At 40.1% G+C, this 27,368-nt stretch overlaps 1 protein-coding gene across 1 annotated transcript in view; it reads left to right on the plus strand.

The window, feature by feature from the left end:
* Positions 1-27,368, plus strand: part of FBN1 (fibrillin 1) — a 240,096-nt gene that overhangs the window by 186,870 nt on the left and 25,858 nt on the right. The window contains exons 38-50 of the mRNA XM_058737818.1: positions 1,364-1,432; positions 1,529-1,654; positions 2,850-2,972; positions 3,623-3,781; positions 6,759-6,830; positions 10,292-10,417; positions 13,191-13,313; positions 16,291-16,416; positions 18,372-18,488; positions 19,448-19,576; positions 20,202-20,321; positions 23,155-23,280; positions 26,992-27,141. Coding sequence (XP_058593801.1) covers positions 1,364-1,432; positions 1,529-1,654; positions 2,850-2,972; positions 3,623-3,781; positions 6,759-6,830; positions 10,292-10,417; positions 13,191-13,313; positions 16,291-16,416; positions 18,372-18,488; positions 19,448-19,576; positions 20,202-20,321; positions 23,155-23,280; positions 26,992-27,141 — 1,566 coding nt within the window. The remainder of the gene's footprint in view (positions 1-1,363; positions 1,433-1,528; positions 1,655-2,849; positions 2,973-3,622; positions 3,782-6,758; positions 6,831-10,291; positions 10,418-13,190; positions 13,314-16,290; positions 16,417-18,371; positions 18,489-19,447; positions 19,577-20,201; positions 20,322-23,154; positions 23,281-26,991; positions 27,142-27,368) is intronic.

Genomic DNA, 27,368 nt, shown 5'->3' on the forward strand with positions numbered 1-27,368 from the left:
AAACCAAGGTGTTTAAGTAGGGGAGTCAGCTCTATTGATTAATAATGATTAGCAAAGCAGAGTTCCTGGGTGGCTCAGCTGGTTAAGTGGCGAACTCTTGGTTTTGGCTCAGGTCATGGTCTCACAAGTTTACTGAGATCCAACCCTGTGTCAGGCTCCACACGGAGCATGGAGCCTGCCTGGAATTCTCTTTCTTGTACTCATAAACAAACAAACAAACTTAAAAAAAATTATTAGTAACTCAATAGGTCCACACTACCCCAAACTGGATCAGACCTGAACTGAAATATATACATGTGTACATTTAGGGATATACACATAGCATTTCAGAAAGCCAGGAGAGGGATTATCAGATTTGGAAAGATTAGGATGGTTATGAAAGAGCTAATTTTTATCAAAGCTCACCAGGATGACACAGCAGATTAGGTTCATTTTTTTTTTTAAGTTTATTTATTTATTGAGAGAAAGAGCACATGCGCGCACACACGTGCGCGTGGGAGGGGCAAAGAGAGAGAGAATCCCAAGCAGTCTCCGTACTCTGCACTGAGCCTGATGTGGGGCTCTGTCTCACAACCTTGAGATTGTGACCTGAGCTGAAATCAAGAGTCAGATGCTTAACTGACTGAGCCACCCAGAGGCTCCAGTTAGGTTCATTCTTACTCGCATGTTCCTGTAAGTATCACACTGCTGGTGCACGGCACAGAAATAAATGTTTTTGAATGAAATACTTGAATGACAGAATTAATGGAGAAAATGAAAGGACAATGTAGAAAGTTGGTTTGGGAAACCCAAGGGAATCAGTATTGCACTCAGTAAAATAGAGGGGCAAGAAAGATCTCTAGGCATTAAAGACAAAAGTGGGATGGGAACCAGGAAAGAAGAGCTTTCCCTAAGGTTCTGTTTGGAAAGAGTTTTGGAGACAGGCTGATTAACATTATTAAGGGAGGCAGTAATTCCCAGGAAGTAAGGCTGAACAAAATGTAAAAATGGAGGAGTGTGTTAGAAAATAAAAAGGGGAAGAAAATCTTTACAAAGAAGTAGTGATGACAATAACTACTACTTCATTACTACTAGTGATGAACATGAAGAAAACATGTTCACAGGAACATGAGGCCAGGAGGGTAGGTGGTGGGTCCAAAGACTGAGGACAGTGGCCTTCCATCTTTCTGGCACCCTTAGTAAAAGCCATTTGAAAATAACACGCATACACACAGTTGTTAACTTGCTTAAGATGGGCGGGGTAACTGCTAAGGATTCCTGAAAATGAATATTTTCAGTTGGCTATGTCAGTATTTCTCTTGAGGATACTATTTCTAGAAATTTTAGATTCAGAAGAACTCCATTTGATTTTTTGTTTCAATAGCTGAGTACAAAATTCTTTGTCCTGGAGGAGAAGGTTTTCGGCCCAACCCTATCACTGTCATCCTGGAAGGTAATTCTGTATCCTTGATCTTAAAGTATGCGCATTTTGAACTTCCTTGGGTTTATTTACAGTGCTGAAGAAATGCTGTTGTTTTCATTTTGACAGACATTGATGAGTGCCAGGAGCTCCCAGGACTGTGCCAAGGCGGGAAATGTATCAACACCTTCGGCAGTTTCCAGTGCCGCTGTCCAACCGGTTACTACCTGAACGAAGATACCCGAGTGTGTGACGGTAAATGGTCCTTTAGGAGGATCAGTTCTTTCAGCTATTGAGAACTGACCTCAAAAGCCAGTATACAGTCACCAGTAAAACTAAGAATTTAGCTATATAGCGCAATGGTCTAAACATGAACCTAGCCAGGTAAATGTGCCGTACTTGTGGCAGCTTGCATGAATGTTACTGATGGGATATCATTTCTGATACACCCCAAATATTCCTTTTCTTCTGAGACAAGTGGAGTTTTATTATCTTAGGCCATTGTCTCACTTATGCCTGCAGTTTTCTGGGCTCTTTAGAAAAGCCATTTATATTAGAGTAGCTCAGGTCTCATTTCAAGGACTTCTGTATTCTGGGAAGCACTGAGTTCCTCTTCTTCCTGTTCTTTACCACTTATCTGCACTAATGAACCAAAATGAGCTTCTCTTAAAAAGGCAGCCTCTTTGGTCTTATGATGTAAGTGATAATTCCTGTTCATCCTGTGTTACTGGAAAGATGGAGAATATTGACCGCTTCTGGCTTTCAAAGCACTTGGGCCATAGACTGTGGTGGGAAAGATGGTTTTCATCTATATGAGGGAGTCACATGACTAGTTAGGAAGATACTTCCCTGTATCCTGGAGAAGAAATATGCCTCTGGCTCTCCAAAAGGCTTATGAGGTGACTTCGATAAAGGATGACCTCACTGTGTATTAATTGAGTATCACAGTGTATATAACACAGCTCTAAGACCCCTGGAATCAACAAAGATTAGAGTCAACCTCTGTGTTTGAAAATGGGGATAGAGGTGTTAAATACCTACTTCCATTCTACCTTACCAATGCAAATTCATGAAAGTGGTTGTTGAATGGCTTCAGGGTCTATTATATTCTTCCACAGATTTTGTGAACATATGACGTATTAGCGGTCTTTCTGAAGGATTTCTTCATATCTCCATCTCTGCATGCCTTTCAGGATGTTATGGACTCATCTATTAGGAACTCCTATCAGAAGGCAAAACCTTTTTTTCTGGCACTTCCTTTCCTGAAAACATACACATTAGCATAGGCAAAGGGCACCGATTAATTAAACATCTATTTTTGTTATCCAGATTTCAAAGTGCCCTGTGGATTTTCTCCTCCATTGTCGACATTTATGTTGACACTGAGTATCAGGCCATTCCAAAGAGTGAAGCTTTCATATTCGTATACCACTTTCTGTCTGGATTACAGATGTGAATGAATGTGAGACTCCCGGAATCTGTGGTCCGGGGACGTGTTACAACACCGTCGGCAACTACACCTGCATTTGCCCTCCAGACTACATGCAAGTGAATGGGGGGAATAATTGCATGGGTAAGTTCAAGTTTTTATTAATCTTGCATGTCCGATCTTCATCTGTGAAGAAAAAAAGAGCTTGTAAGCCCAGCACTTGGTCCTTAGTGTTATGTTACTCATCAGACCGAGTGCTGCCTGCCACCCTTCCACTGTCTTTGTGAGAGCCTCCTCCCTTGTAAACCATAAGCTTGGCCTTTTTTCCCCACCTTGTGTGGGTGGTGGGAGTTTTCTTTAAAATGTAATGTTGGAAAATCCCAAACAACGGTTTAATAGTACTTCTTTTGTTTGACTTTGGGTGTATCTTTATACAATTATATTTACAGCACTGACTTACAGTATTAAAACATCATGAGTCGGAAATGAGAAAATTACTGCCAAATAGCAGTGGAGAATTGTTACTAAGAGTCTGGGTGGAGAGTCGTGTAAAGTTTATTAATGCTGCGGCTCCATAATGACTTAGTTCTGTGGCCCCAAATCCCAGGGAATGCATTTCTCAAAGTCCCCTTTCTTATAGCAGCAGATGTGGATAGAAAATTGGGTAAGAGCAGGCTGTTCCTGCTCTCATCCAAGTCAAGTTACAATAAAATCCAAAAGAAACATACTCCTTGAGTATCCTCTTAGACATCCATTGTGCTTTCCCCATGGTATCACCATCCCCTTCCCTCTAGATATGAGAAGAAGTTTGTGCTACAGAAACTATTACGCTGACAACCAGACCTGCGACGGAGAACTTTTGTTCAATATGACCAAGAAGATGTGCTGTTGTTCCTACAACATTGGCCGGGCCTGGAATAAGCCCTGTGAACAGTGTCCCATCCCGAGCACAGGTGAGTTGCACCATTACCAAAAACATAGGTTGATAAGTTACCCATGGATTGTTGAGAGAAATGAGTCTCAGCCAGGCAAGAAAAAAGTCCGTCGTTTATCTTCCTAAGCAAAAAATTAGCTCACAGAGGCAACTGTGTAAGTTCACAGTTGATTCTGGTCCTTCCAGCTGAAAATTGAGTCACAGAACACACTGTCTAATTTGTACACTAGTTCACTCGCCAGACTTACAGACTCAGCATAGAGGGGAGAAACAGAAACACTGTTATCGTTATGGAGTTCACCACGTAACTGAAAGACTAGAAACGTTAGGCGAAGCGATATGACAAATAGGTGAACCATATTCCTATTATTCTTACTTATTTATAACTGGTCTTGTTCCAAAAAGAATTTAAGGCAGTCCACAAAGATTTGAATGTAAAATAAGAAGGCCTAAGGCAAATGGCAAACAAGGGTAAGAAACTTGGAGCAAGGAGCGAGGCTAATACGCAAAAATCCAAGCTGGGAATTTCTACACACGTGCCAAAGATGAGCAATAAGTTTGGCTCCAAACTTTCTAGCAGCTCATATAAAAAGGGGGAGATAATCAAGTCTAAGAGTCTCAATGACTATAAAGCAAACTAAACACTAAAGGAAAGTGCAACTCTTCATGGTACTGAGATTGGAGAGAAATTTTTTCTTATATCCTCATAGAGAAAAATCTATGTAATGTTATTTGTTTAAAAACAAAAAAGTCTAGGGGCGCCTGGGTGGCTCAGTCGGTTGGGCGTCCGACTGCAGCTCAGGTCACGATCTCGCGGTCCGTGAGTTCGAGCCCCGCATCGGGCTCTGGGCTGATGGCTCAGAGCCTGGAGCCTGCTTCTGATTCTGTGTCTCCCTCTCTCTCTGCCCCTCCCCCATTCATGCTCTGTCTCTCTCTGTCTCAAAAATAAATAAACGTTAAAAAAAAAAAATTAAAAAAAAAAAAAAAGTCTAACCCATGTCCTTGGAGTAAATGAAGTGAAATGGTGCATGGTTCTTATACGGTAAATGATGACATCATTTACTAATGTTCTTATTTAGAGTTAAATAAACTGCAATGCAGTTATTGATAGTATTCTGTAGTACCTACTCTGTTCCCCACAGTGATCTGTAAGATACTAAATCTCTTGTCTGGTTCTATCTGATTACATGTGAAACAGAATATTCTTTTTTTTAGTAAAATATACCAGTTCCTCCATTGTTTACTCTAGAAATAATGTATTAATCATCACTTAGAATTACCTATGAGTTATCCACAGTCTGCAAGGCATCTCTCGACCAGGGGTTGGCTAGGTACAGCCCCTGGGCCAAATCTAGCCCACACTAATTTTTGTGTGGCCCAAAGCTGAGAATGGTTTTTACGTGTTTTAAAAGGTTGGGGAATATCAAAAGAATAATATGTTATGTCCTGAAAAGTATATGAACTTCAAATTTTCGTGTCTATAAATAAAATTATATTAGAACACAGCCACACAAATTTGATTACATATTTCCTGTGGCTGCTTTCATGGGATAGTTCAGTAGTTTTAATAGAGACTACACAGCCTACAAAACCTAAAATATTTACTCTTTAGTCCGTTAAGAAAGAAACTGCTAACCTCTGATCTTCACCAATGGTTTTCAAATCTTTTGATCACACATACCTATCAGTTAAAAAGCAGGGGGGTTACACCTATTTGATGTGTGCATTTCCATGTAAAAGTATATGTGTATATATCTCTACATATATTTTTCAACTAGATTGAAAAATGCATTTATTATTGCATTTGTTATTTTCATGAACTGTTCTATTAGAAAATATATACAAAATTAATCTTTTAAATTAGATTTTGTGAAGAGAAATGAAAGGCTTAGTAGTTTCTTTTTTATCTTAATGGATCATTGTGTGTTCCCCTAGAGACTGTTTTGAAAACCCTTACTAAAGACTTTCATTCCTTTCAAAAGTATCTGAGTTAAGAACGTGCATATTTTTTATCTAAAATGCAAGATTTCTTATTCATGTTGAATCTTGGCCAAATCTAGTCATGGCTTTTCATTTAGGTATGTAATCTGCACACATTTTAGAAGTTCCTGAAATATGTCTGGATGACCAGTGTCAGCTGGCATTATATTTGTTAAAAGTAGACAGTCAGATATGAAGGAAATAAAGCAGTAGAAGAAGAACATGCTACATTTTGACCAAACTACTTTCAGAGACGTTTTATACTTTTTAGTGGGTTTGACCAATAAGGCAATGACCACCTTGAGCTTAAATTGATACCATGCTATATCAGTTACAGTCATGATCTGGAATTACAGAACCTCTGAGTTAGAAGCACTGCAGATGACATTTAGTTCATCCTCTGTTATCAACTTTGATGAATTCAGACGAGCAAGAGAAAGATAGAAGGTCGGAGGAGGGAGAGAGAAAGAAGGAAAGAGCTGCACCAAACGAAATCCAGCTCCAAAAACTGAAGTAATGACATAAGTTGGTTGTTTGAACTGAATTAGTCATTAATAGACCTGATGTCAAGAACTTGGCTAGATTTGCTACAGTCTCCCCCCAATCTACTGAGGAAATGATTTTTGTAAGCATTCCTAAAATCCCAGATCCCTTCATGTGAGTGGAAAGAGGCCCTCTTGCCAGTCCCTGGGTTCAGAGCTGAACAACATCCTTCTAGAAACCCAAATTCCTACAGGCAAGCTCATATAAATGCGTGGGCTGTGATGTGGAGACCTCTGTTTCTTCCTCAGTGTTACGTCAACATGAGGTCGCTTTTCATTCAGCGTTTGCCTTAAGGACAAGGTTACAACATCTGTGGGGATTCTCAGATTTATTTTTTATTTTAAATTCCTCAAAATACAGATAAATATTTTGCAAGATGTTTCCAAAGTAATTTCTTTCGACCCTGTCATTGCTCTTTGCTGACCCCTATTCTCACTCCTCTCACCCCATCTTTGTTTAATGAATTACTGCAGATGAATTTGCTACACTCTGTGGAAGTCAAAGGCCAGGCTTCGTCATTGACATTTACACCGGCTTACCTGTTGGTGAGTTATGATGCCATTGTTGGAATTTTCTGTGTTTGCCTTTGTGTTTGAAAACAGGAATACACACCCTTATTTTTCTCAGGTTGTTTTTTTTTTTTTTTTCTTAGAAGGAAAAACTAGTGAAACAATGCCATTTAGTTTTATTGAAACACTGATTCTTACTTTGGAACAAACCGCAAACACCCCGTGTCACTCCACCTAATTGGCGGCAGCATTCGTTGCTCATGATTAAGGGGACTGGAAAGCTTTTCACAAAATTACAATCAAGCTTAGTTAAACCAACCCTAGGCATCAACAAAGGGAGAGATTCTGGGAGTAGGGCCAGTTGACGTTTGCTTTGACTATAATTCCCAATCTTTCCTTCTGACTATGACATGAGTTTAATATGACTTTTCATACCAATCTTTATGTGTGGGTTGTACACATAAAGCACTTTAGGGGATCAGTTTTATCTCACATGGATTCTCCTCAGGTTATCTGCTTTGGGAATTTCAGATGTGCAATAAAAAAAAAAAAAAAAAAAAAAAAGAGGCCACTCCACTCGGAGGCCCATCTGGTAACTGGAGCAGAGACCACTGCAGTGCTCGAGATGCTTGTGCAAGATTCAGAAGTCTTGCACAGCATTCGGCCAATGGAGGCAATGCCTTTGTGGTTTAAAAGAAAATAACATAAAAATAGATGGAAAGCTATTGCATTCTCAGAGTTTTTCCCCAGTGTGATTTATATGCATCCTCAGATGCCCGTCTTAAGTCCGAGCAGTTGTGTCTAGTAGCAAACATCACCTCTTGCTTTGTTCCACCTTCTGCCTAGTAAGTAAACTGAAATCCACATCAGCCTTTCCAATGACCTTGTTTAAGAAAACAAGGGTCTGGTCCAGCAATCAGCCTGGTTCTCTTAGTGCCAAATCCATATGGCTCAACAGTCTAGTCAACGTCCAAAGAAACTTCATGGTTTGGAAAGAAAAACTGCTAAATGACATTGGCATGAAACACCTGGCCCTCGCTGCTTTGTTTTTCCCCTTCCCAAAACAGATCTTTTCATCTCCCTAGAATCTCCGATCCAAAGATAAGTGGTCTTTAATAATAATGACTCTCCACGGACAGACCAGGCATGTCCCCCAGCAAGGCCTGCCCTCCGAGGTTGGCAGCAGGCAAAAGACTGGAAACAACACCAACGTCGTCTACTAGTTGAGCTGGAGACATCTCAGACATCATCCAGTTCAAACGCACTGCTTTACAGTTGAGGGGACAGGGGCCCAGAGAGGGGAAGGGACTCGGCCGAGGTCACCTAGCTAATTAATAACAGAGCCGGGACCCAAATCCAGTCCTGACTCACAGCTTGCTTTGCCTCAAGCTCTTGAAAGCTGGAAATGTGATAGTTAGCAATATACTTAATGTTACCAAATTCCACCATGACAAAATATTTAGATGACTGAGAAACTTTGTTTTATTTGAGCTTTATACTCTCCTTCTGAAAGGTCTTAAGATTGTTGGCATATAGAATCCATTCGTATGGGGTTAAAACTATAGCAAGTTTATTAATCTTGTCTTAAAATATAAACTTCTCCAAGTTGAAGTTCAAATGAAATCCAGACAGGAAAAGAAAATACAATTTTTAATATATCCTTTTGCTATTTTATGCCTAACAATGGCTAGAAATTTGACCCAGTCTATTATTGTTAAACTTGATAATACATCACTTATATTTAAAATAAATGAATGTGAACATAATGTCTCACATTTTAAATAATAAAAGAATGTCGTCTGAATTATCTTTTTGTTTGCTGATCATTCACAGTTGTGATGTTACTTTGCATAGCCTTTTAAGAATGTGAATGGCAAATATGTGAAAAATCCAAAAACATAATCACCTGCATTCAAAATAGCAATATACTCTAAGTTGTTTTTTTCCATTAAAGAGATTATTTTTCCTTTGAACAAAATCAAACCCTTTAGAAAAGGATCTAAAATAAACCTGTGGTCTGTCAAACTTCTTCAAAGCAGGTTGGCTTTAGAGTATGATTATTCTGAAATCGCGGTGTCTCTTGTAAACTCCACAACTGTGGCCCTTCTTACGACTTAGGCAAACAGAGTCCTTGCAGAGGCTCTTGACTATCGTATGTATACGGAAGTGTCTCAACGGCGAGGTAACACAAACCTAGTGGGTTGGAAAGACCAAAGCTTTACATCCCTTCCCAGCTTCTGAAGCACTTTGTGAAATTCCACCAAGCAGTGGCGGAAGGGCCCTCCAGGATAACAAGTAATTTGATTGTGGTTTTGTGAAGATTGTTGACTGTGACGTGCAAAAGCCTGAGGGAGATAGGATAGCCTGTTAGCGGATTCCTCGTGTCAAATCCTGACTCTGCCTCTTATTAGCTTTGTGGTCTTTGGCAAGTTTCTTCTGCTGGCTTGGCCTCAGTTCCATCATCTGCATAGTGACAGTTGTCACAGTACCTGGAGACCATCTCGTAGAGTGGCTGTAATGATTCAGTGAGTAAATCCAGGTTGAATGTTGAGAAATATGCCAGGTACATAGCAAGTGAGACACTACTAACACTGTTACTGTTATTATCCTAGAAGACACTGAATGGTTGGGAGTTGAGAGCAGGTCAGAAAGAGATTGGACCACCAGGCTGGTGAGGAGGTGAGACCTGCCCACAAGGCCACCTCACCAGCCGGCCAGCCCTGTTCTCACAGCCTGCATTGTGGCTCTGCTGTCACTCCTGCTTGGATCCTGTCTTAATGCTCACCGGTCCCAACTTCCAGATACTGGTTCTTAATTTACCGAATTTTAATTGGTGCTTAACATTGATCAGATGGCATAGTAGGGGCTGGTAACACCGTGGAGTTGTAGCCAGCCCCAGCCCCTGGCCTTAGGAAACCACAGTCTGTGGCTATAGCCCTTCTCGGTGCTGGCCCCCACAGTCAGCATGGGCCTAGCTCACAGCCCCAGACCTAATGTACCTCCTTTTCAAAACCATGTGAAGGAGGAAGGGGATGTTGAAGGGGAATCTGAAAGATCAGAGCTGGCTATGACCATAAGCTCCTCTGTTCTTCACCAGCTCTCCTTTCCCATTCTAGCCAAACACCACCACACACTTTGGGTAGAGTGGCCGTTTATTCTCACCTGTCACTTTATTCTGTTCACCCAGTGCATAGTGCCCAGGGGATACCAAGATGGCGCCTACCTGGTTTGTTTCAGAACAAAACCAAAAAGATCCTAAATCCAGATAGACACATGAGTGTCTGAAAGCAGTTTAGTTATTTCAGTTTGCTATCAACTGATGTCCCCCCTTTCCACTGTCACCACCCCAACACACACATACCCACCAACACACCCACACACCCACACACCCATGCACTTTCTCTTTTTTCATTGTGGACCTTATGTAGGACATGGAGTTAGAAGCTGCCGACTCTCAGTGCCGTGCTGTCACTCATGTGTGGCTGCTCTGTTTTCAGATATTGATGAATGCCGGGAGATCCCAGGGGTCTGTGAAAACGGAGTGTGTATCAACATGGTTGGCAGCTTCAGATGTGAATGTCCAGTGGGCTTTTTCTATAATGACAAGTTGTTGGTTTGTGAAGGTAAGTGATGTCACTATATCATGTCCAGGAATGAGCCAACTGACAAGCTACTTACGCACACACACTTGGCCAATTTCACAACATTGGAATTTCACAATCCATCAAGCTCTAGCAATAGTGTAGGGCACCATGTGGAACATCATTTTTTCATGGAAAAACTTCCCTAAGTCCCCGTGGAAAAAGCAGGACGTGCACTCCCCAGCCCCATCCTATACACAATATATTAGATTTCCCAGCTGATATAAGAAAGCCTTGAGTTCCTGGGTGTGTCGCATAGATTGCTTTTGTTTCTCATTGCTTAAAAGTGAGCAGGAGTGGTGGGCGGTCATCTTTACTTGAATCTCAAAATTAGTGTTCCCTTCCAAACGGAGCCTGTGCTACTCCCAAGTGAAAACAAGGTTAATGCAAATATTCCAAATGCATGAGAGAATTCCAAATGGCAAGAACAGCAAATTTGATTTTATATGAAGAATGTTGGCATGTGTGCAAGTGGTACTTTTTTCATTTTCACATTACCTCCCCTTGCCATGTGCATGTACTGTGATGCCGTGCATTCCTCACAACACTTCATATTCCCCTACATCTGGGGAAGATAGTGTACTTTCACATTTTAGTAAAAGGGACATTGCTGGTTATTAAATATACCATGTGCCCTAGGGTAGCTGGAATAATTGTCTATTTAATAACTTAAACTTGGGGCCTCTTGCAGAATTTTTGTTCTTGTCAGAAAGGGTTATTACCCCTTAGAGCATGTATGAGAGCACATATGTCAATATTTTAATGTTAAAAAACCTTTTTTTCCCATAGACTAGGGACAACTTACAGACCATGAGTAAAGTTATGGCCCTAAGCACATGCTTGTTAAATTCTCTTCACCAGGCTTTTAGCTACTATGGCCAGGTGGGCACATGTTACTGCCTCCCGGAGAGGGGTAAATGGGGTGATAGCCGTTCAGAACCTTCCTTAGGAAATAGTCATCTCAGACCTTGGCACTAGCCCCTGTGCTTTGGAAGGCCATCAAGGATAAGGTGTTCCGGAGAGGAAGCATGATGCAGGAGAAAAGAAAGGAGCCCACAGCAGAGGAGCTGATGATGGTAAAGTAGCCTGCCTTCCTCATAGCCAGTCTTCCCCCTTTTATAAATGGCTAGGATGCCTGCCACCTCTCTTGTTCTCTTCTATTCAGAGATCCCAAACCCTTAGGCATGGTCACCCATGATGGCCAAGTTAACCCAGACCTTACTGTCCATATGAGATTGAAAGCCTACAGCTGTACCAATGTAAAACACTTTGCTGTCAGGGTAGTACTCAGTGGATATTGAGATTACAAAGCACTCCAACTTTTGGTGTCCATCTCACAGAATATCCATTCTCAGGGTGAATGTTTATTCCGGAGTCAGCTGCTTCCCAGCACACTCTTAGCTCTCAGAATCAGAAAATGAAGATTGATTTAATACATGCCTCCATAACCCTGAAATTGGAATGGATTCCAGAAGTATTTAGGGAATACTCATGCATCTGTTCTCCCCAAATATGCATATAATCCGATGCTCGGCATCTGATGCCTCACAGAAATGCCTGTCTGTGATGCCATTTGGCTTTTCCAATGATGGGCTACCTTCTAGCTTTCTGTACCCTCTTAAGACCAGGGCAGACCTGCTGGGAGAGTGGTGCTGGTCTTGGGTCCATTGGAACCCAAGGCAGGCATACTTCTGCCCTGTATCTGTTACCCAGAGAGGCACACCCCACCCCACCCCACCCCACATTAGGCAGAAACTCCCACTGACTGACAGTAAGTGCTGAGGTTTTCCCGCCACACAAGCATACACCTGTGAGGCACAGGTTGATGCATTTGCCGCCCCCTTGTGGGAACTTCTTGGGCTGAGTCCACTTTTTTGTAAAACCCTAATACTGGTGCTAAGAGCCAGCTCCCGTCTGTGTTCCAGGTTATTCCCTTTATTGGACTTAACCCGAGTTAGATTGTTTCATAGGAGCAGGGGCAGGGAACATGTATTTTGCCCCAAGGCATATCCTGGACTATGGAGAACTTTCATAATGTCATGAATTTGAACTATATTAGCTACCTGATTAAAAAAAAAAAAAAGGCAAACAACCCCCCTGAGTATAGTCAAAGCTCTGAAGCACAGAGTATCCATTTATTCTTTTCTTTGATAGTGAGAGTTGGGTGGTTGTCAGTAGTTTTATGTGCAGCCTCTCATATTAAGTTTCCTTGATTTGACTGCCATGTGGCAGTAATTTAAGCCGGAGCCCCTACAGCCCTGAAGTGCAAGGCACTGCCTGTGAATCAGGAGCACCAGTATCACTTGCGGGCTTATTGGAAATGCAGAATCTCAAGCCATTCTCCAGACATGCTGAATCAGAATCTGCTTTTCAACAAGATCCCAAGTGATCCCTATGTATACGAAGGCGAAGCAACCCAATGAATCGTAAAACCCTGGGGCTTTGAGCAAATGCAACATTTTCTAGGATATTCAGTTTATACTATGCCAAGCGGTGGTCCTAGCAGCTGAGTGTATGACTTTTCTTTTATACACAAGCATCATTAGAATCCACATGTGGTCATAAACCAAGTACTTGCATTTACAAAAAATATCAAAAACGTGGAAAAATTAGAAAAGAAGTCTTAAAAGTCTTCCACTATCTGTTCCATGGAACTGATCAAAATAAGAAAATAGAAATCTATTTTAAGTGAGAGCCTTTGTTGACTTGCCCCATATTCTGTTCTCCTTCTAATTAACTTCTCTTCTGCTTGGAGATATTGACGAGTGTCAGAACGGCCCTGTGTGCCAGCGCAATGCCGAGTGCATCAACACCGCGGGCAGCTACCGCTGTGACTGCAAGCCAGGCTACCGCTTCACCTCCACAGGGCAGTGCAACGGTAAGTGGCTCCCCACTGGCTGGGTGGGCCCGCCAGCGCGCCATCTCCAGCAGGCTTCAGACATCTGGATTTTTTTGAGAAGGTTAACTTGAAGAACACCTGAGTTATGGTTTACACTGCTGAGTTCTAGTCACGAGGCCAGCAAAAAAGGAAAACTTGAAATTTCTAAACCCATAGAGATGTGATGTTTCCAAAACGAGACATATATCATGTGCATACATAGATTTCAGATTGGCTCATCTGCTGCCCTGCTCCAAACACCCCCTCCCTCAAATACACACACACACATGCACACAGTCCCCTAACCAGTCCTCAGGGACAGATACTTGTTTTTTTCCTTTCACATGATCCCCCTTAGGGTGGGAGGTTGCCACCGTTCCAGCCACACACCCCAATTCTATAGCAAACCTCTCCTGAGCTGAGTCAGATTAACCTGCATGAACAAAAAGAACCAACAGCACCACTTATCCTCCTAAACATCTTACAGAACTGAGGGAAGCAAACATTAACAGCCTTTTATTAGCCGTAAGTCACCTACAGTAAAATGAGAAACTGTCCCCTAGAGGTTAGGTTATTTCATGGCTTACTTTTGTCAAGGATGCGGTAAAAGTAAGAAGGATGAGCATGTTAGCACATATGGATGGTCAAGTTTTAAGTATCTGACGGCATCTTCTAGCCAGTGGCACCAAAATTGAAACACCAGTGTTCCAGCCCAGAAGCAAAATTATACCTCAGAATCATTTTCATGTGAGTTTTTGAGTAATTGTAAATCATTGTATATTTAGCATGGAGGTCAGGAAGAATGTGTTGTTTTGCTGTAGTTCATTTCCCAAGAAGTTTCCTGGATATTTTATGCATTTGTGAATGAAACAACACAAGGGAACATGGTCAAATTTTCCTTGGATTTCCTTGCCTACCAGCAATTAAGTGGTAGGAAGTGCACTGCTCTCTGTAGGGTATTTTGCATTGTTTTATTAGACCTTGGTGGGAAGTGGGTGTAATAGCAGAACAAAAACTCACTTTGAGAATCAAGGCTTGTTTTGTTGGGTTTAAAGGAACATGTGCAAGTGTTTAGCATTTTGTCAACAAAGCGGTTGTTACCCATGTATTAAAAAAATAGGACAGGAAAAATGGGGACGTCTCTGATATGAGTCACAATACCCTAGTGTAACTTGGCATTTATAGCATTTCCCTGCATTTTGCTCTTAATTTATATTTCTTTGAAACTGGGCAAAATAATTCCAATCAAAATAAAGAACTGCTGATAATACAGAATGTGTCGTTTCACACCATTTCACGCTCAGGCAAGAAGTGGGACAAGCTATTTATACATCAAGACAGGGCGTCCAACCATGGCCTGCTAGGGCTTAAGCCCTGCCATATTTTCTTGTAGAACATTAGCACAAATAAAACTCATCCAGCGCTAACCAATGATAAGTGCTATGAATGAGTGTCATTTGTAGCCAAGCTCACTTTTCCTCACTCATTGGAATCCTCAGAAGGGAATGTACTTGAGTTTTGCAGTTATTCAGCCTCTAGGGTTGAAGACTTCACTCAGGAATCATCTTCATTTATATCTTTTAAAATCTTTTAAAATGTCTTTTAACAGTTTGCTCATTTTAAGTCTGTTTTCTCCAATGGGAATAATCATAACTTACTAGGTTAACAAGCATTTCTAGATAGGCGAGCAATAGTTCCTAAGCTACGGTATCCCAGTTTCTCCATTAAGATGATATATTCAAGGTCACTTAAGACTTTTAAATTGTATGGTGATTCATCAGCTGTAATGTTCTATAATTGGAAGGAGGTAGTCGTAACAATGGCAGCCTGAGCACAGGAAATAGATGGGATATCTTCTCTTCTGGAATGAGCACAACTGCTCTGTGTGGCAAAAAGTGTCCATTTCTGGTTGCTGTCTTCTCAGTAGGCAAGACAGGCCAACAGCAAGTGTGCATTATTTAACTGGAAGCAGGGTGTCACTGTGCTCTACAGAATCTATACTCTAGTTGACATTCTTGCTGTTTGCTCTCTTTTATGACAGTAGGACAACCAGGATGATACAGGGCTCTTCAGATGACCTGTGCCCTAAACATAGAATTTTGAGAGCTTTAAAAATTAGAGACATAAGTAGGCATGTAATCACGTCATTTGTAGATTCATATAATAAATTCTGCCCCCTTCCCCCCCTCCCCGCCCCAGATCATCAGATTTCAGGAGGGCAACAAAGATTCAGTTGATGAGAAATATAATTCAGGGCTTAAAGACTGGCAGAAGCAAGATGACAGGGCATTCCCTTGAATGAATATGAATAAAAAGAAACATCATTAAGATTGTCAAGTGCTAAAAGGAGCCATGTGTAGACATGAAGACTTGGTTAAGATGGAACAAAAAGTTATAGGAGTAAGACAAAACAATGAACTGAAACCTAAACAAAGGACAGTGTGGGTTGTCCATCAAGAAAACCTATCTTAGCAATGGGATTTGTTTGACTTTGATATATATTTCCAAGGGAAGCTATGAAGGGTCCATGACTTGAGACACCAAATCTTGACTAGACAAAATACTTAATTCATTCCACAGTCTGTGATACTGCGTGGGCAAATTATCAAACAGATTATCTCCCGGCTTGGTTTCTTCTTCCCTATTCTACTTATAATTTTTCTCATCTTTCAGAACATTTTTTTTTCATCGCCTCATGTATTGTTAACATACTCTGAATGTGCCCAGTAAAAGAGCATTAGTTTTAACTGATTTTGAGGAAAAAAAAAAAAAAAAAAAAAAAAAAAAAAAAATATATATATATATATATATATATATATATATATATATATATATATATATATAATGCCAGTATCTGTTTTACTGGCTTGGTTTAGAGCTAGGATTAATCCTGAGCGTGATATCTAGAAGTAAGTTACTTAATGCAGTTTTGTCCCCTAACTCTACCTAAGATATTTACGATGCTTTTTATCTACAGATCGCAATGAATGCCAAGAAATCCCCAACATATGCAGCCATGGACAGTGTATTGACACAGTTGGAAGTTTTTATTGCCTTTGCCACACCGGTTTTAAAACAAATGCTGATCAAACCATGTGTTTGGGTGAGTACGTGATTATCATTTTATTTTTAACTTCTATCCTATCGAAAAATTCATTTGCATCTGAATATATATAAAAATTGATACTAAACCTTCAGTATTAATTTTGCCATTTATAAAATGAAAACACAAGTAGGTGTGTAGCATTAACATCCTTTGGTATTTAATCTTTGGCAATCTGAACACAATAAACCTCTTCCTTGATATTCATTTGGCTGCCAGGTCAGAAAAACTTTTGACTACAGGAAAAACAGAAAGATATTAAGACAAAAATACTTTCTATTAATGTTAATAGCCTATTATTTTATTAAGTCTATGGGTTTGCCTTATTGGAATAGAGTGCAGCTTTCGAGTGTTTGTATATGAGTATTTTTTGAGAAGGGTCCATGGTTTGTACCATATCCTCAGAGGCAAATTTGTAGATCCTATAAAGGCAAAAAAAAGACCCCACATTTTTCTAGGGGAAAAGAACTCAAGATTTTAAATAAATCTCTTCCCCCTTGCTTTCAGTGCTGAGTCAGGATGCTGATTTAGAATAAATTCCAAGTATTAATCAATCACTTTCTCTCTTTTCCTTCCTTTTTATACTTTAAAGCAATATCCATTAAGGATGATTCATGAACATGAATCAGTTTCACAACTGAAAAAAGAAGAATCAATAGAGTAATGTTTAAAGAGCTTACCTTTCACTATAATTGGGTTCATCCATTAGGGAACATTCTTACAAAGTCTTGTCTTCTTCAGAGCAGATGACAAGTTTTATATTAAAGGAGTGTAATCAGCCCTGCTCGTCCCTGGAAAGTTAATCCCTGCATAGCAGTGACACCTGCATCTGATTTATCTGGAACCCTCTACCGAAGAACCTGCCCTACAGAAAAATGTCGCTAGTTTGGCTAAAAATGAATCAAAGCAGCAGCCCTTGATTGCTGGCAGGGTGACTCACGTGGATGCAGTCTTCAACCACAGACACACACATATTGGATCACTTTGGGGTCAGCAATAGCTTTCTGGTTTAGGATCACCGATAACTTATCTTCATGTCCAAAATTTGAAAGGAAAGGAAATTGTAACTCTAAACACTGCCTTTGGCTAACCTGAGGGGTTGTCTTCCAGTCCCAGAGCCTCCTCCCCTTTGCCCTCGCCCCCCTCCTTCTGCCTCACTCCTGCAATACCAGCAATATCAACTCTCTTTTGTTTTAATTCTTTATTTCCTCCTTAATATAATGTACACCTGCTCTATAAGAAAGACGTTAGCTGTTGTGGCACAATGCTCAGACATAAAAGATGCCCAAATAGCTTTACAGAATAGTCAAAGAGAAAAGTCACAGACCAATAAAAAGACAAATAATAACAAAAGAATGTATCAGAAGAGGTATCACATTGGGATACTTTAGAAGAGTGAGTTTAGGCACCAGTAGTGGGAGTGATCATAGGTCTTTAGGAGTGGACTGGGAAGAAGGAAAAGGTGTCTAAAATATCAGGTGAGTTAGAAAGCTCATTTATTTTGTTGCTGATTTCAGGGTAATGTCAGGTGACTCACTGCTTTTTGGTAAACTAGAGTGAGAATCTTAAAGGCTGAAGTTTGCCAACGGTGGCAGCAAATCAAGACCCAGATGCGCTCAGAATTTTCCATTTCCAAGTGAAAATATTTGAGAAAAGTGGCAAGGGTGGAGAATTCTAGAAGTAAATAGAGTAAAATAGTTCTTGTCCAGTTCTCATGTCCTTAGCTTGCCTCCTTTCACATGCCAGCCCAGGAGACGGTTTATTCCCAAGGTTTAGGTCCTCGGCTCTTGCTGGTTGCTCATGGGGAGCGGCGACTGCTGGATCCAATACCAACATCAAGAAGTTCTTAGCCTACACCTGATGCTTTGTGAACCTCACCATGCCCTTTAATCCCAGGCAACCACTCACCTCTTCTGTTAACGACCACGTTTCTCTATGGCCTTTGTTCCTACTAGACATAAATGAGTGTGAGCGAGACGCCTGTGGGAATGGAACTTGCCGCAACACGATCGGTTCCTTCAACTGCCGCTGCAACCATGGTTTCATCCTCTCCCACAACAACGACTGTATAGGTGCGTATGCAAATCAGTGCCTCACATAGGAAGTGCATTTAATATATGCTCTTCGTAATTAGCAGCCTCTCCAGGGTGCGATTTTGTTTTCTGAAATATATGCCCTCTTATGTGGCAACAATTGGTTAAAAGATTTGTCAAAATAAGGTGCTAATTAAATGTCAACTAGAGTAATGACTGCCATGACTTTTATGTAAGTGCTCATCAGCAGCTATAATTTTTATATACACTGTGCTGTGAATTAAATACATTTTTTAATGAATTGATTACATCTTAAAACACATAAAAGTGATACTTTGTATAGAAATTACATAATTCAGGAATAACGTGGACCCATTTGTCTCAATGTTGCGCTATAGACTCTCTTAAAATAAGTCAGTTATTGGGGGGCACGCTTGGATGGCTCAGTCAGAAGACCCTGGGAATCTTGATGGTGGGGTTGTGAGTTCGAGCCTCATGTGGGATGTGGAAATTGCAAAAATAAATAAAACTTTTAAAAAGTCAATTATTAAATCTATAAAATCCTCCTTATAAAACATGCTATGTTATTTATAAGTGAGAATAATGATCCAAATTTTGCATTGTTGCTAGAGGCTAATTTTATATACTTCTAGTTATGAGAATAATTAATAATACCATCAGCTGTATTGTGTGTTAGTAATTCAGTTTTAGCTTTTAAAAATGAAACCTAAAGGAAGATCAAGGTGAAACTCATATAAAGTTCTAATATAAATTATCAATCTGTAATTAATAGAACAGCGTAGTCTTGTTAGGTTTTAATAGGTGAGTAAAGCCAGGTGTATTGTTACAAACTAGATATTTATTGGAATTTTTCATGTTTGGCTGAGCCAGCAAAAGCCTCTGAAATTTCAAATAAGTATTTTCCCTTTAAAGGTTTTGATCATTGCTGGAATTATGACATTTTCTTTGGAATATATCAAAGGGTATTTTTTTGGCAGATGTTGATGAATGTGCAACTGGAAATGGGAACCTTTGCAGAAATGGCCAGTGCATCAATACAGTGGGGTCCTTCCAGTGTCAGTGCAATGAAGGCTATGAGGTGGCTCCAGATGGAAGGACCTGTGTGGGTGAGTGCTGCCTCAGAATTTCAGAAAGAGATTCCGAAGTATGTTCTCCAAGACCAAAGAATCCTGCAGTCTCTGTCAACATCCTTCCTTCAGAAGGCTGGAGAGAAAAAAAAATCAGAGTGGAATTACACCAATCCTACCTGTGGACTGTGTGTGTGTGTGTGTGTGTGTGTGTGTGTGTGTGATATCTATAATACACTTCCCTATTATGTTTTAAAATTAAGTTATTGTAATTACAGAGAATAGTTAAATTGTTAAATTTCACAGAAAGCTAAATTGTTCCATAAACAATTGTAATTTGCTTTCTTATATTTATTTTCTTTAAAACAGCTTTGTAGAAATCTCTTCTATAATCTTTTGGGTGCTCTCAAAAATCTTCATACCCATTAACTTTTCACAAGCTACATTTTTCTGGAAATATTTAATTTGTGATAAGTCACATAAAATATAGTTGTTCTGTACACTTCTGAAAGCTGACAGAGCTTCTTTTTATTGAGTCATTAATTTTTCTCCATATTAGTTTTATGTATTTCTTTGATTTGATTCCAGTTTCTTGGAATTTTAATTGCTTGATGGAAATCATGCCAGTGGGAACCTCTTCTTTCTTTCTCCCTTTTCTTTGCAGATATCAACGAATGTCTTCTAGAACCTGGAAAATGTGCACCAGGCACCTGTCAAAACTTGGATGGGTCCTACAGGTGCATTTGTCCACCTGGGTACAGTCTACAGAATGACAAGTGTGAAGGTAGGAGGGAGAGGGCTATCCATGTTTGGAAGCGAGCAGTATTGGTTACTGCACTGGCATTCTCAAAGTCCATTTTTGTGATGGTGTGCTGGTGTCTTCATTTTGCACTTTATCAGAAAAAACTCCAAGAGCAAAGGGTGTGGCTTATGTTCTCACACTCAGCTGATGAGGCAGGAACATCTAATTCTCACGCTGATATCTGATGACACTGTTTTGCTCTGTGCCTATGAGTGCTCATATGACCCTGACTCTTTTCCAGGGTGCTTTTAGGCATCTTGTAAAAAGCCCTGGTTTTCATGTTTTTAAGTATCAGTAGGTTGCAACTAAAAATAGCTTCATGATTTCAGCTAAAATCTTTAAGTGACCACATTCAAGGTTGAATGATTATGGCTATGTAATTTATCTACGTTGTTTGACCTATACAGCAGTGGAAATGTGTTACTACAAATAAATTCTCAGCAAATTTTATAGTACTGCATTCTTCAATTCATATGTCATTGAATTAAATGAAGGGCATTAATTGCTAGAACTTCATAAATAACTGGGCTAAAAGGATTTTTAAGAAGTCACCTAGTTCATGCTCCCAAGCTTAAATAGGTCTGTATCTCATCCATAATGAGTAAGAATTTTCTCCATTTCTCCACTTTTAATATCATGGAGAAATTTTATCATATACCCAGTTTACATCATAGTCAAGTGATAATATTCTAAATGGAAACAAATTATGCCTAAATGCAAATTATTATGTGTTATTATACTTTCACTAAATAAAGATCAACTACTCCATGATTAATGCAAAACTCCCCTAAGATGAACAGAATGGAAATGTATAGAAAGAAAAATGACTTCCCAAATACTTAGTAATGTACCCATTCCACCATCTTTGTCCCCCTATCCTTATGAAGTCATCACCTACAGGTTAATTTCTACTATAAGAGAAAGAATCCTATTGGCAATGACAAAAACAACAACCAAAAGAAATACTCGAGCATTTTTACAAAAGTTGGCTTTTCTTTTAAGAAATGGTTAGATGTGAGAGTAGTGGGAACATGGGAATGGAGTCATTCAGTCAGCAGCATCTCAGAATCGTTGATATACCACAAGCAATGTGATGTAATTAATTATGAAGACAACGTAATAACATAGAGTGATGAAGAGACTGGTTTTTCACTGAACAGGAAGATCATGACTTTGAGCTGCACATTTTGAGAGTACCTATTGTGTAGTATTTACAATATTAAGTCAAGATGATGGAATTAATTTCCCAACTTCCCCTTAGTGGGACCTCATGGGAAGGAACTTGTATAATAGGAATACATTCTGATGTAGGTGTAGAACTCTTTGCACAAATGCAAAAATAAAGAGCGCTATGATATAAAAGATACATGTTTTGTTGGGAAAAAAGGTATCAATAAAAACAGCATGGCTCAGAATCAAGACTTACCTCTATTTTACTACAAATTCCAGCTGAAAGTCAGGGGAAAAGATGGGTAAGTCTGTTGGAAAGAGTGACCACACTTTTCCCAAACATGGGATGATCATGTAATTCACTGACCAAACCAAGACAGTTTTAAGGAGGGGTCTGTTAATAACAAGGCTAGGACAACAGGCATAACTAGGACTTTCCTAGGAAAACCAGAGCATATAGTTACCCAAGCTATTCAAACATCACTGTAGACCACCTTTAATCAACCCTTCCTAGTGCTAAGGTATGTTAATACGCTAAAGGAAGTATATCACAATTATAAGTGCATCAACTTCCTGTTATCTATATGACAAAAGAAAAACTACAGCCTATACAAGAAAGACATTTGTGTTTTAAGAAAAATTAATCTGCAAATGAAAGTTAGGGACCTCATCTTCTGCGGTATCTTTAGCTTATACTTTACATAATTATTGTCATGAGTGTTAGTATTCTTGTTAAATTCATAGTTTTCCTAATAGCATGGAGTATTGGGAAAAGCACTGTGAATGGATGGAGGGAATAAGTGTTTCGTTCAAAGGTCTAGATCTCTCACTGACTCATTGTCAACACAATTAAAATTGTGTTGTGGTGACTCTGGAGTTTCTTGCTTCTTTTCTAGCTTAGGGTGGTAGGAAATTACCTTTTCTAATTGGCCAGGAAACTCAGTCTGGGTAAGGGATATTTCTTAATGTATCCCTTAGAAGGCACTTGCAGGGGCGCCTGGGTGGCGCAGTCGGTTAAGCGTCCGACTTCAGCCAGGTCACGATCTCGCGGTCCGTGAGTTCGAGCCCCGCGTCAGGCTCTGGGCTGATGGCTCGGAGCCTGGAGCCTGTTTCCGATTCTGTGTCTCCCTCTCTCTCTGCCCCTCCCCCGTTCATGCTCTGTCTCTCTCTGTCCCAAAAATAAATTAAAAAACGTTGAAAAAAAAATTAAAAAAAAAAAAAAGGCACTTGCAGATTCCATTTTTACAATAAGAACTTTCAAGATTATTTTTTTTTAACGTTTATTTATTTTTGAGACAGAGAGAGACACAGCATGAACGGGGGAGGGGCAGAGAGAGAGGGAGACACAGAATGGGAAGCAGGCTCCAGGCTCTGAGCCATCAGCCCAGAGCCCGACGCGGGGCTCGAACTCGCGGACCGCGAGATCGTGACCTGAGCTAAAGTCGGACGCCCAACCGACTGAGCCACCCAGGCGCCCCTCAAGATTAATTTTTAAAAAGATATCACAGCCTAGAGGTCCACTCAGCATGACGATACAGGAAAAATCCTTATTGGAAGAGTTGTACTTTGTACTTCCACACTTTGCATTTGGTATCTGATGATGTCTCCATTGTGTTTTGGCTTTGACACATGTTAATTCTTTTAGATATTGATGAGTGTGTTGAAGAGCCAGAAATTTGTGCCTTGGGCACATGCAGTAACACTGAAGGCAGCTTCAAATGTCTGTGTCCAGATGGATTCTCCTTGTCCTCCACTGGAAGAAGGTGCCAAGGTAACTGCCTTTGAAGGCTTTAGACTTTCATTACTCTGTGTTTATTTGTTGTGGTTTCACTTTCTTAAACATGGCAAAGCTTTGATTCTTTGTGAAAGAGAAGATGGAGAGCTTTCATTCACTCAGAGGTCTAATGATTACCATATGTCAGAAAGTTCATTTTTACTTTTAAAGTTGAAAACTCATCCATCAAGTTAGGGTTGCTTGTACAACAACTGCCCTGGCACTTGAACCTGTCTCTCCCTCTAAGAACACGGATGCTGATAGGTCACTCAGTGGGGGATCAGCCATGAGCCACTGAATACTGCAAAGCCTGGGGGAAGTTCAGCTACATGGTCTCTGCCTCTGAAGAGGTGACTTTGCATAAATGTGGCCCAGACTCTAGACTTTCAGTCCAAAAAATGCAGATTAATCCACGTGCTTTCAGGATATAGTGCCCATCCCTCATATCACACGTTTTCTAAGAAAACAAACTTGAACTGACCAGGATTCTTGCTGGGACGTCATCTGTTTTCAGGAGTAATATTTGTGAACTTAAAAAAAGGAAGCCTGAATTTAAGCATAACACAGGATATTATATTATATCTCAGAAAACTGTTTAGCTCGTAGTAAACAATGCAATGGTGTGTGTCTATCCATTTATACATACTAGTTTAATGAATTTAGAACAAAAAGCCCCATGCACACTTATTTCTCCCCTCCACCTCAGGGTTTTGTTGTTTGTTCTTTTATTGTTCAGGTTTTTCTTCTTGGTTATTTTGTTATGTTTTGCTTCCATATTACTAAATAAGAGGCAAGGGATATCATTTCAGATTCCAAAAATTGGGGTTTGGTCTCAGCTTCACCCTCTGTAGCCTAAACAAGTCATTGGATCTTTGGGACGCTCAATTTCCTCATTTTAAACAACCATAATAATACCCGGCCAACCAATCGTACTAAATACGTAACAAAACTTTGTTAGTTTCTGAGTCTTTCATAGAGTCTTGATGAACTTTTCACCTTTCAACTAGCCCTTTTGTTAGCCAATATTTAGAAGTGTGAAGGGGGAATTGAGACTTCTCTGATTGATTTGATCTCATAGGTGGCTGTCAGAAGCCCACATGGATTTCAGGCTTGTGGGTGGATAGTTGATTCAAGCAGATATTCTGTTATGGTACAGACCAGCCAGATAAATTCTAAGTCCTACTCCCTTGTTTTTGTGTGCCTTTGGCTTGGCCCAAGTTTGGAAAGAAAGCAGTGAGAAACCAGGTGTGAATCTGCCGATGTGGCAGGCCAGAGGAAACTCATAGGCTATTAATTCAATTTGCACTGGCCTGTCACAGAGGAGGCTAACGCTGCAGGAAGAATCAGCCCAGCTGTGAGCAGCCTTGCCACATGCTCAGCTCCAAGAGGCAGAGCCAGACTTGAGGAATGCAAGCAGGGAAAGTGACTTTAGGAGTTCTGATGAAATTTCAAAGGTCATTAAGGGCTCTTTGCAGATGGACTGGTAAACAGGCATCCTAGTGAGTCCTAGTTAAAGTGTGTGGGCAAGCATAGCTCTCTTTCCCAATGCAAGGCACCTTTGATTAATAAACCAAATCTAGAGAATCACCAAAAGCAGATGTAAATCTCCCACAGGACACAAATTTTGCTGAAGCCGGGGAGTGAAGAGCTGGGTTTTACTTATAAGATGACAAATTAGGAGTCAGGCTTCTATTGCCCATGAAATGAGAAAATTCCACAGAGCAACAGATAATGTTTTTGAAGGAACAATTGTGGTAAGACTCAGGTCAACAGATCTTGGCACCTGAAGGCCACAGATATAAAGGGACCACTCCCACTTAACAAAGTTCACTTTACAGTTTACACTTCGTGTGTTTGAGCCTGCGTAATGGCGAGGTTTTTCTCTTTTTCTGGAGGTGGGATGGTAAAGTGATGCTGGCGAGACAGGGCTGATTTATGGAGCAGGGTTAATGATAAATGAAAAGGAATATCTAGGTTTAACAGAAACATTTTAAGGTGGAAGACAACAGAGACAATTAAGTTTTAATATATTCATTGAGACATTTTTGTGAGTAGTCACTAAATGATACCTTAAGACAGTTGTAGGTATAAATAATAAACACGAAACATTGTATGTGACAATGAACTTAAAGAATAAAGCGAATGAAAAGGTGTCATTAGAGAAACTATATTTGTTAAATCTTGAAACTTCTCAGCAAAGCGAATATTTGGAGGGCAGGCATGTCACAGGGCAAAGACTGGCTTTTAGTGCTCTTGATCTTCAGAAGATTCACTGAAAGGTACCTCTTAGGTCTAGCTGTAACCAATCTGGAGGTGGAGTAAAAATTAGCGAGAAAATGTATCTGGAAGAGTTGGTTGAAGAAGTTGAAGAAGTTCATTGGGGAGGCCAACTGAATTAGACTTACCAAAGCCTGGTATATATGTTTGATTGGTTGATATTTTTACTTTAATTCATGAAAATTTTTCTGATACGATCTTTGGCAACTCAATTATTCTTACACTGTCTCCTTTGTCATGAAATAAAAGCTGAGAAATTGTCTTCACAGAAATGCATAGGTGGCTGTTATTAATATGCTGCCTAGGGTTGAAAAACAGTGACAGGAGAGAGCATACCTGATCATACATAAAGAAGGGGCAATTCCTCAAAATGGATATGAAAGCATTTCCTTAAAACATGCGGATTTTAGCCTCCATGTAACTAGAGGGGAGTCTATAAGGCTTTGGATGTCAAATTTGAGGGGATACACTCCAGGCTTCTGGATGAGCTTACTTTTTAGAGCCACCCAATTTGCTCTATAAGAAATGGAAAAGTCAGTTTCCAAAATTATGTCAAGCAATGCTGGAGAAGTTTGTAGCAACTAGATCCCATCTTCCATGTTGGAGTCACCAAAAAATAACTGATATTAAAGAAATGTATTCTTTGAAAGAAAAATTATTCTCCCTCCTATCTACCCATCTCCCTGCCCTCCTCTTTACCTTCCCTCTCTGTTGAGCTAAACAACCTTCTGTATCGTGTGTGTGTGTGTTTGTGTGTGTGTGTGTGTGTGTATAAAATCTGCAGAAAGCCCCAAATGGCGTTTTGTAAATAGCAACTACATCAATAGCTGCTTCAGTGAATGACCATTATTGTCGTATTTTTGCCAGTCCACAAAATTGCCACATCTTTATTTGTTCTGTGCTTGGAATCAGGGGTTTTATTTTGGTTTATTTGGTTGTATTTTGGCTGAGGAGACCCAGAATAAACAACCTGGTGTGAGAGCATAGTAAGTACCAGAACTGGGAGGCCTACCTTAATTTAGTATGCTCACTAAATATTACCCAAAACACATGTAAGCACATCTGTCAATGGAGGGGTCTTGTGAATTATTCCACTTCTTAATGTCCCCACCCGGAAGTCACTGATGATGTCAGCTTTGAAATGTGATAGTGTTGGAGTTTGTTATTCACATCAAGTTATTTTGGAAAATTGGCTAAAATGAGAAATAATAAAGTGAAAGTCGCATGGATGTACTCATCAGATCTCACTACGAAGGTTACCTATGTCTTTAAAGATCTGAGCTCAATTACTGTTATAGTCACTTACGTTATGGAGTATTACTATTGTAATGAAAAGAACGATTTAACAAGATGGATTGTTTCTCATTCACTATTATACAGTAACGATGTAGTAGGAAAGCATCTAAAGGGTCTCCTGGATTTATGCTGCAGATTTGCGAATGAGCTACTGTTACGCGAAGTTTGAAGGAGGAAAATGTTCATCACCCAAATCCAGAAATCACTCCAAACAGGAATGCTGCTGTGCCTTGAAGGGAGAAGGTTGGGGTGATCCCTGTGAGCTGTGCCCCACTGAACCTGATGGTATGTCTACCATCTGCACTTCTCTTTTGGCTATTCATACGGCAGCCTGGCTGTGAAATGAGAAATACTGGGTGTAGCCCTTCAGGAAAATAAGACAATTTAACTTAACTGTAAGTCTACCCACAATATTCATTAAGATGATTTTAACTCAAGAGCTGGGTAGTTGTTTCCTTCTGAAATGTGCTATGAATCAGGGCAAGTGGTAGGCACTGGGAGCCTTGTTCACT

Source organism: Neofelis nebulosa, chromosome 7 (assembly GCF_028018385.1).
Source record: "Neofelis nebulosa isolate mNeoNeb1 chromosome 7, mNeoNeb1.pri, whole genome shotgun sequence".
In the NCBI taxonomy this organism is placed as follows: Eukaryota; Metazoa; Chordata; class Mammalia; order Carnivora; family Felidae; genus Neofelis; species Neofelis nebulosa.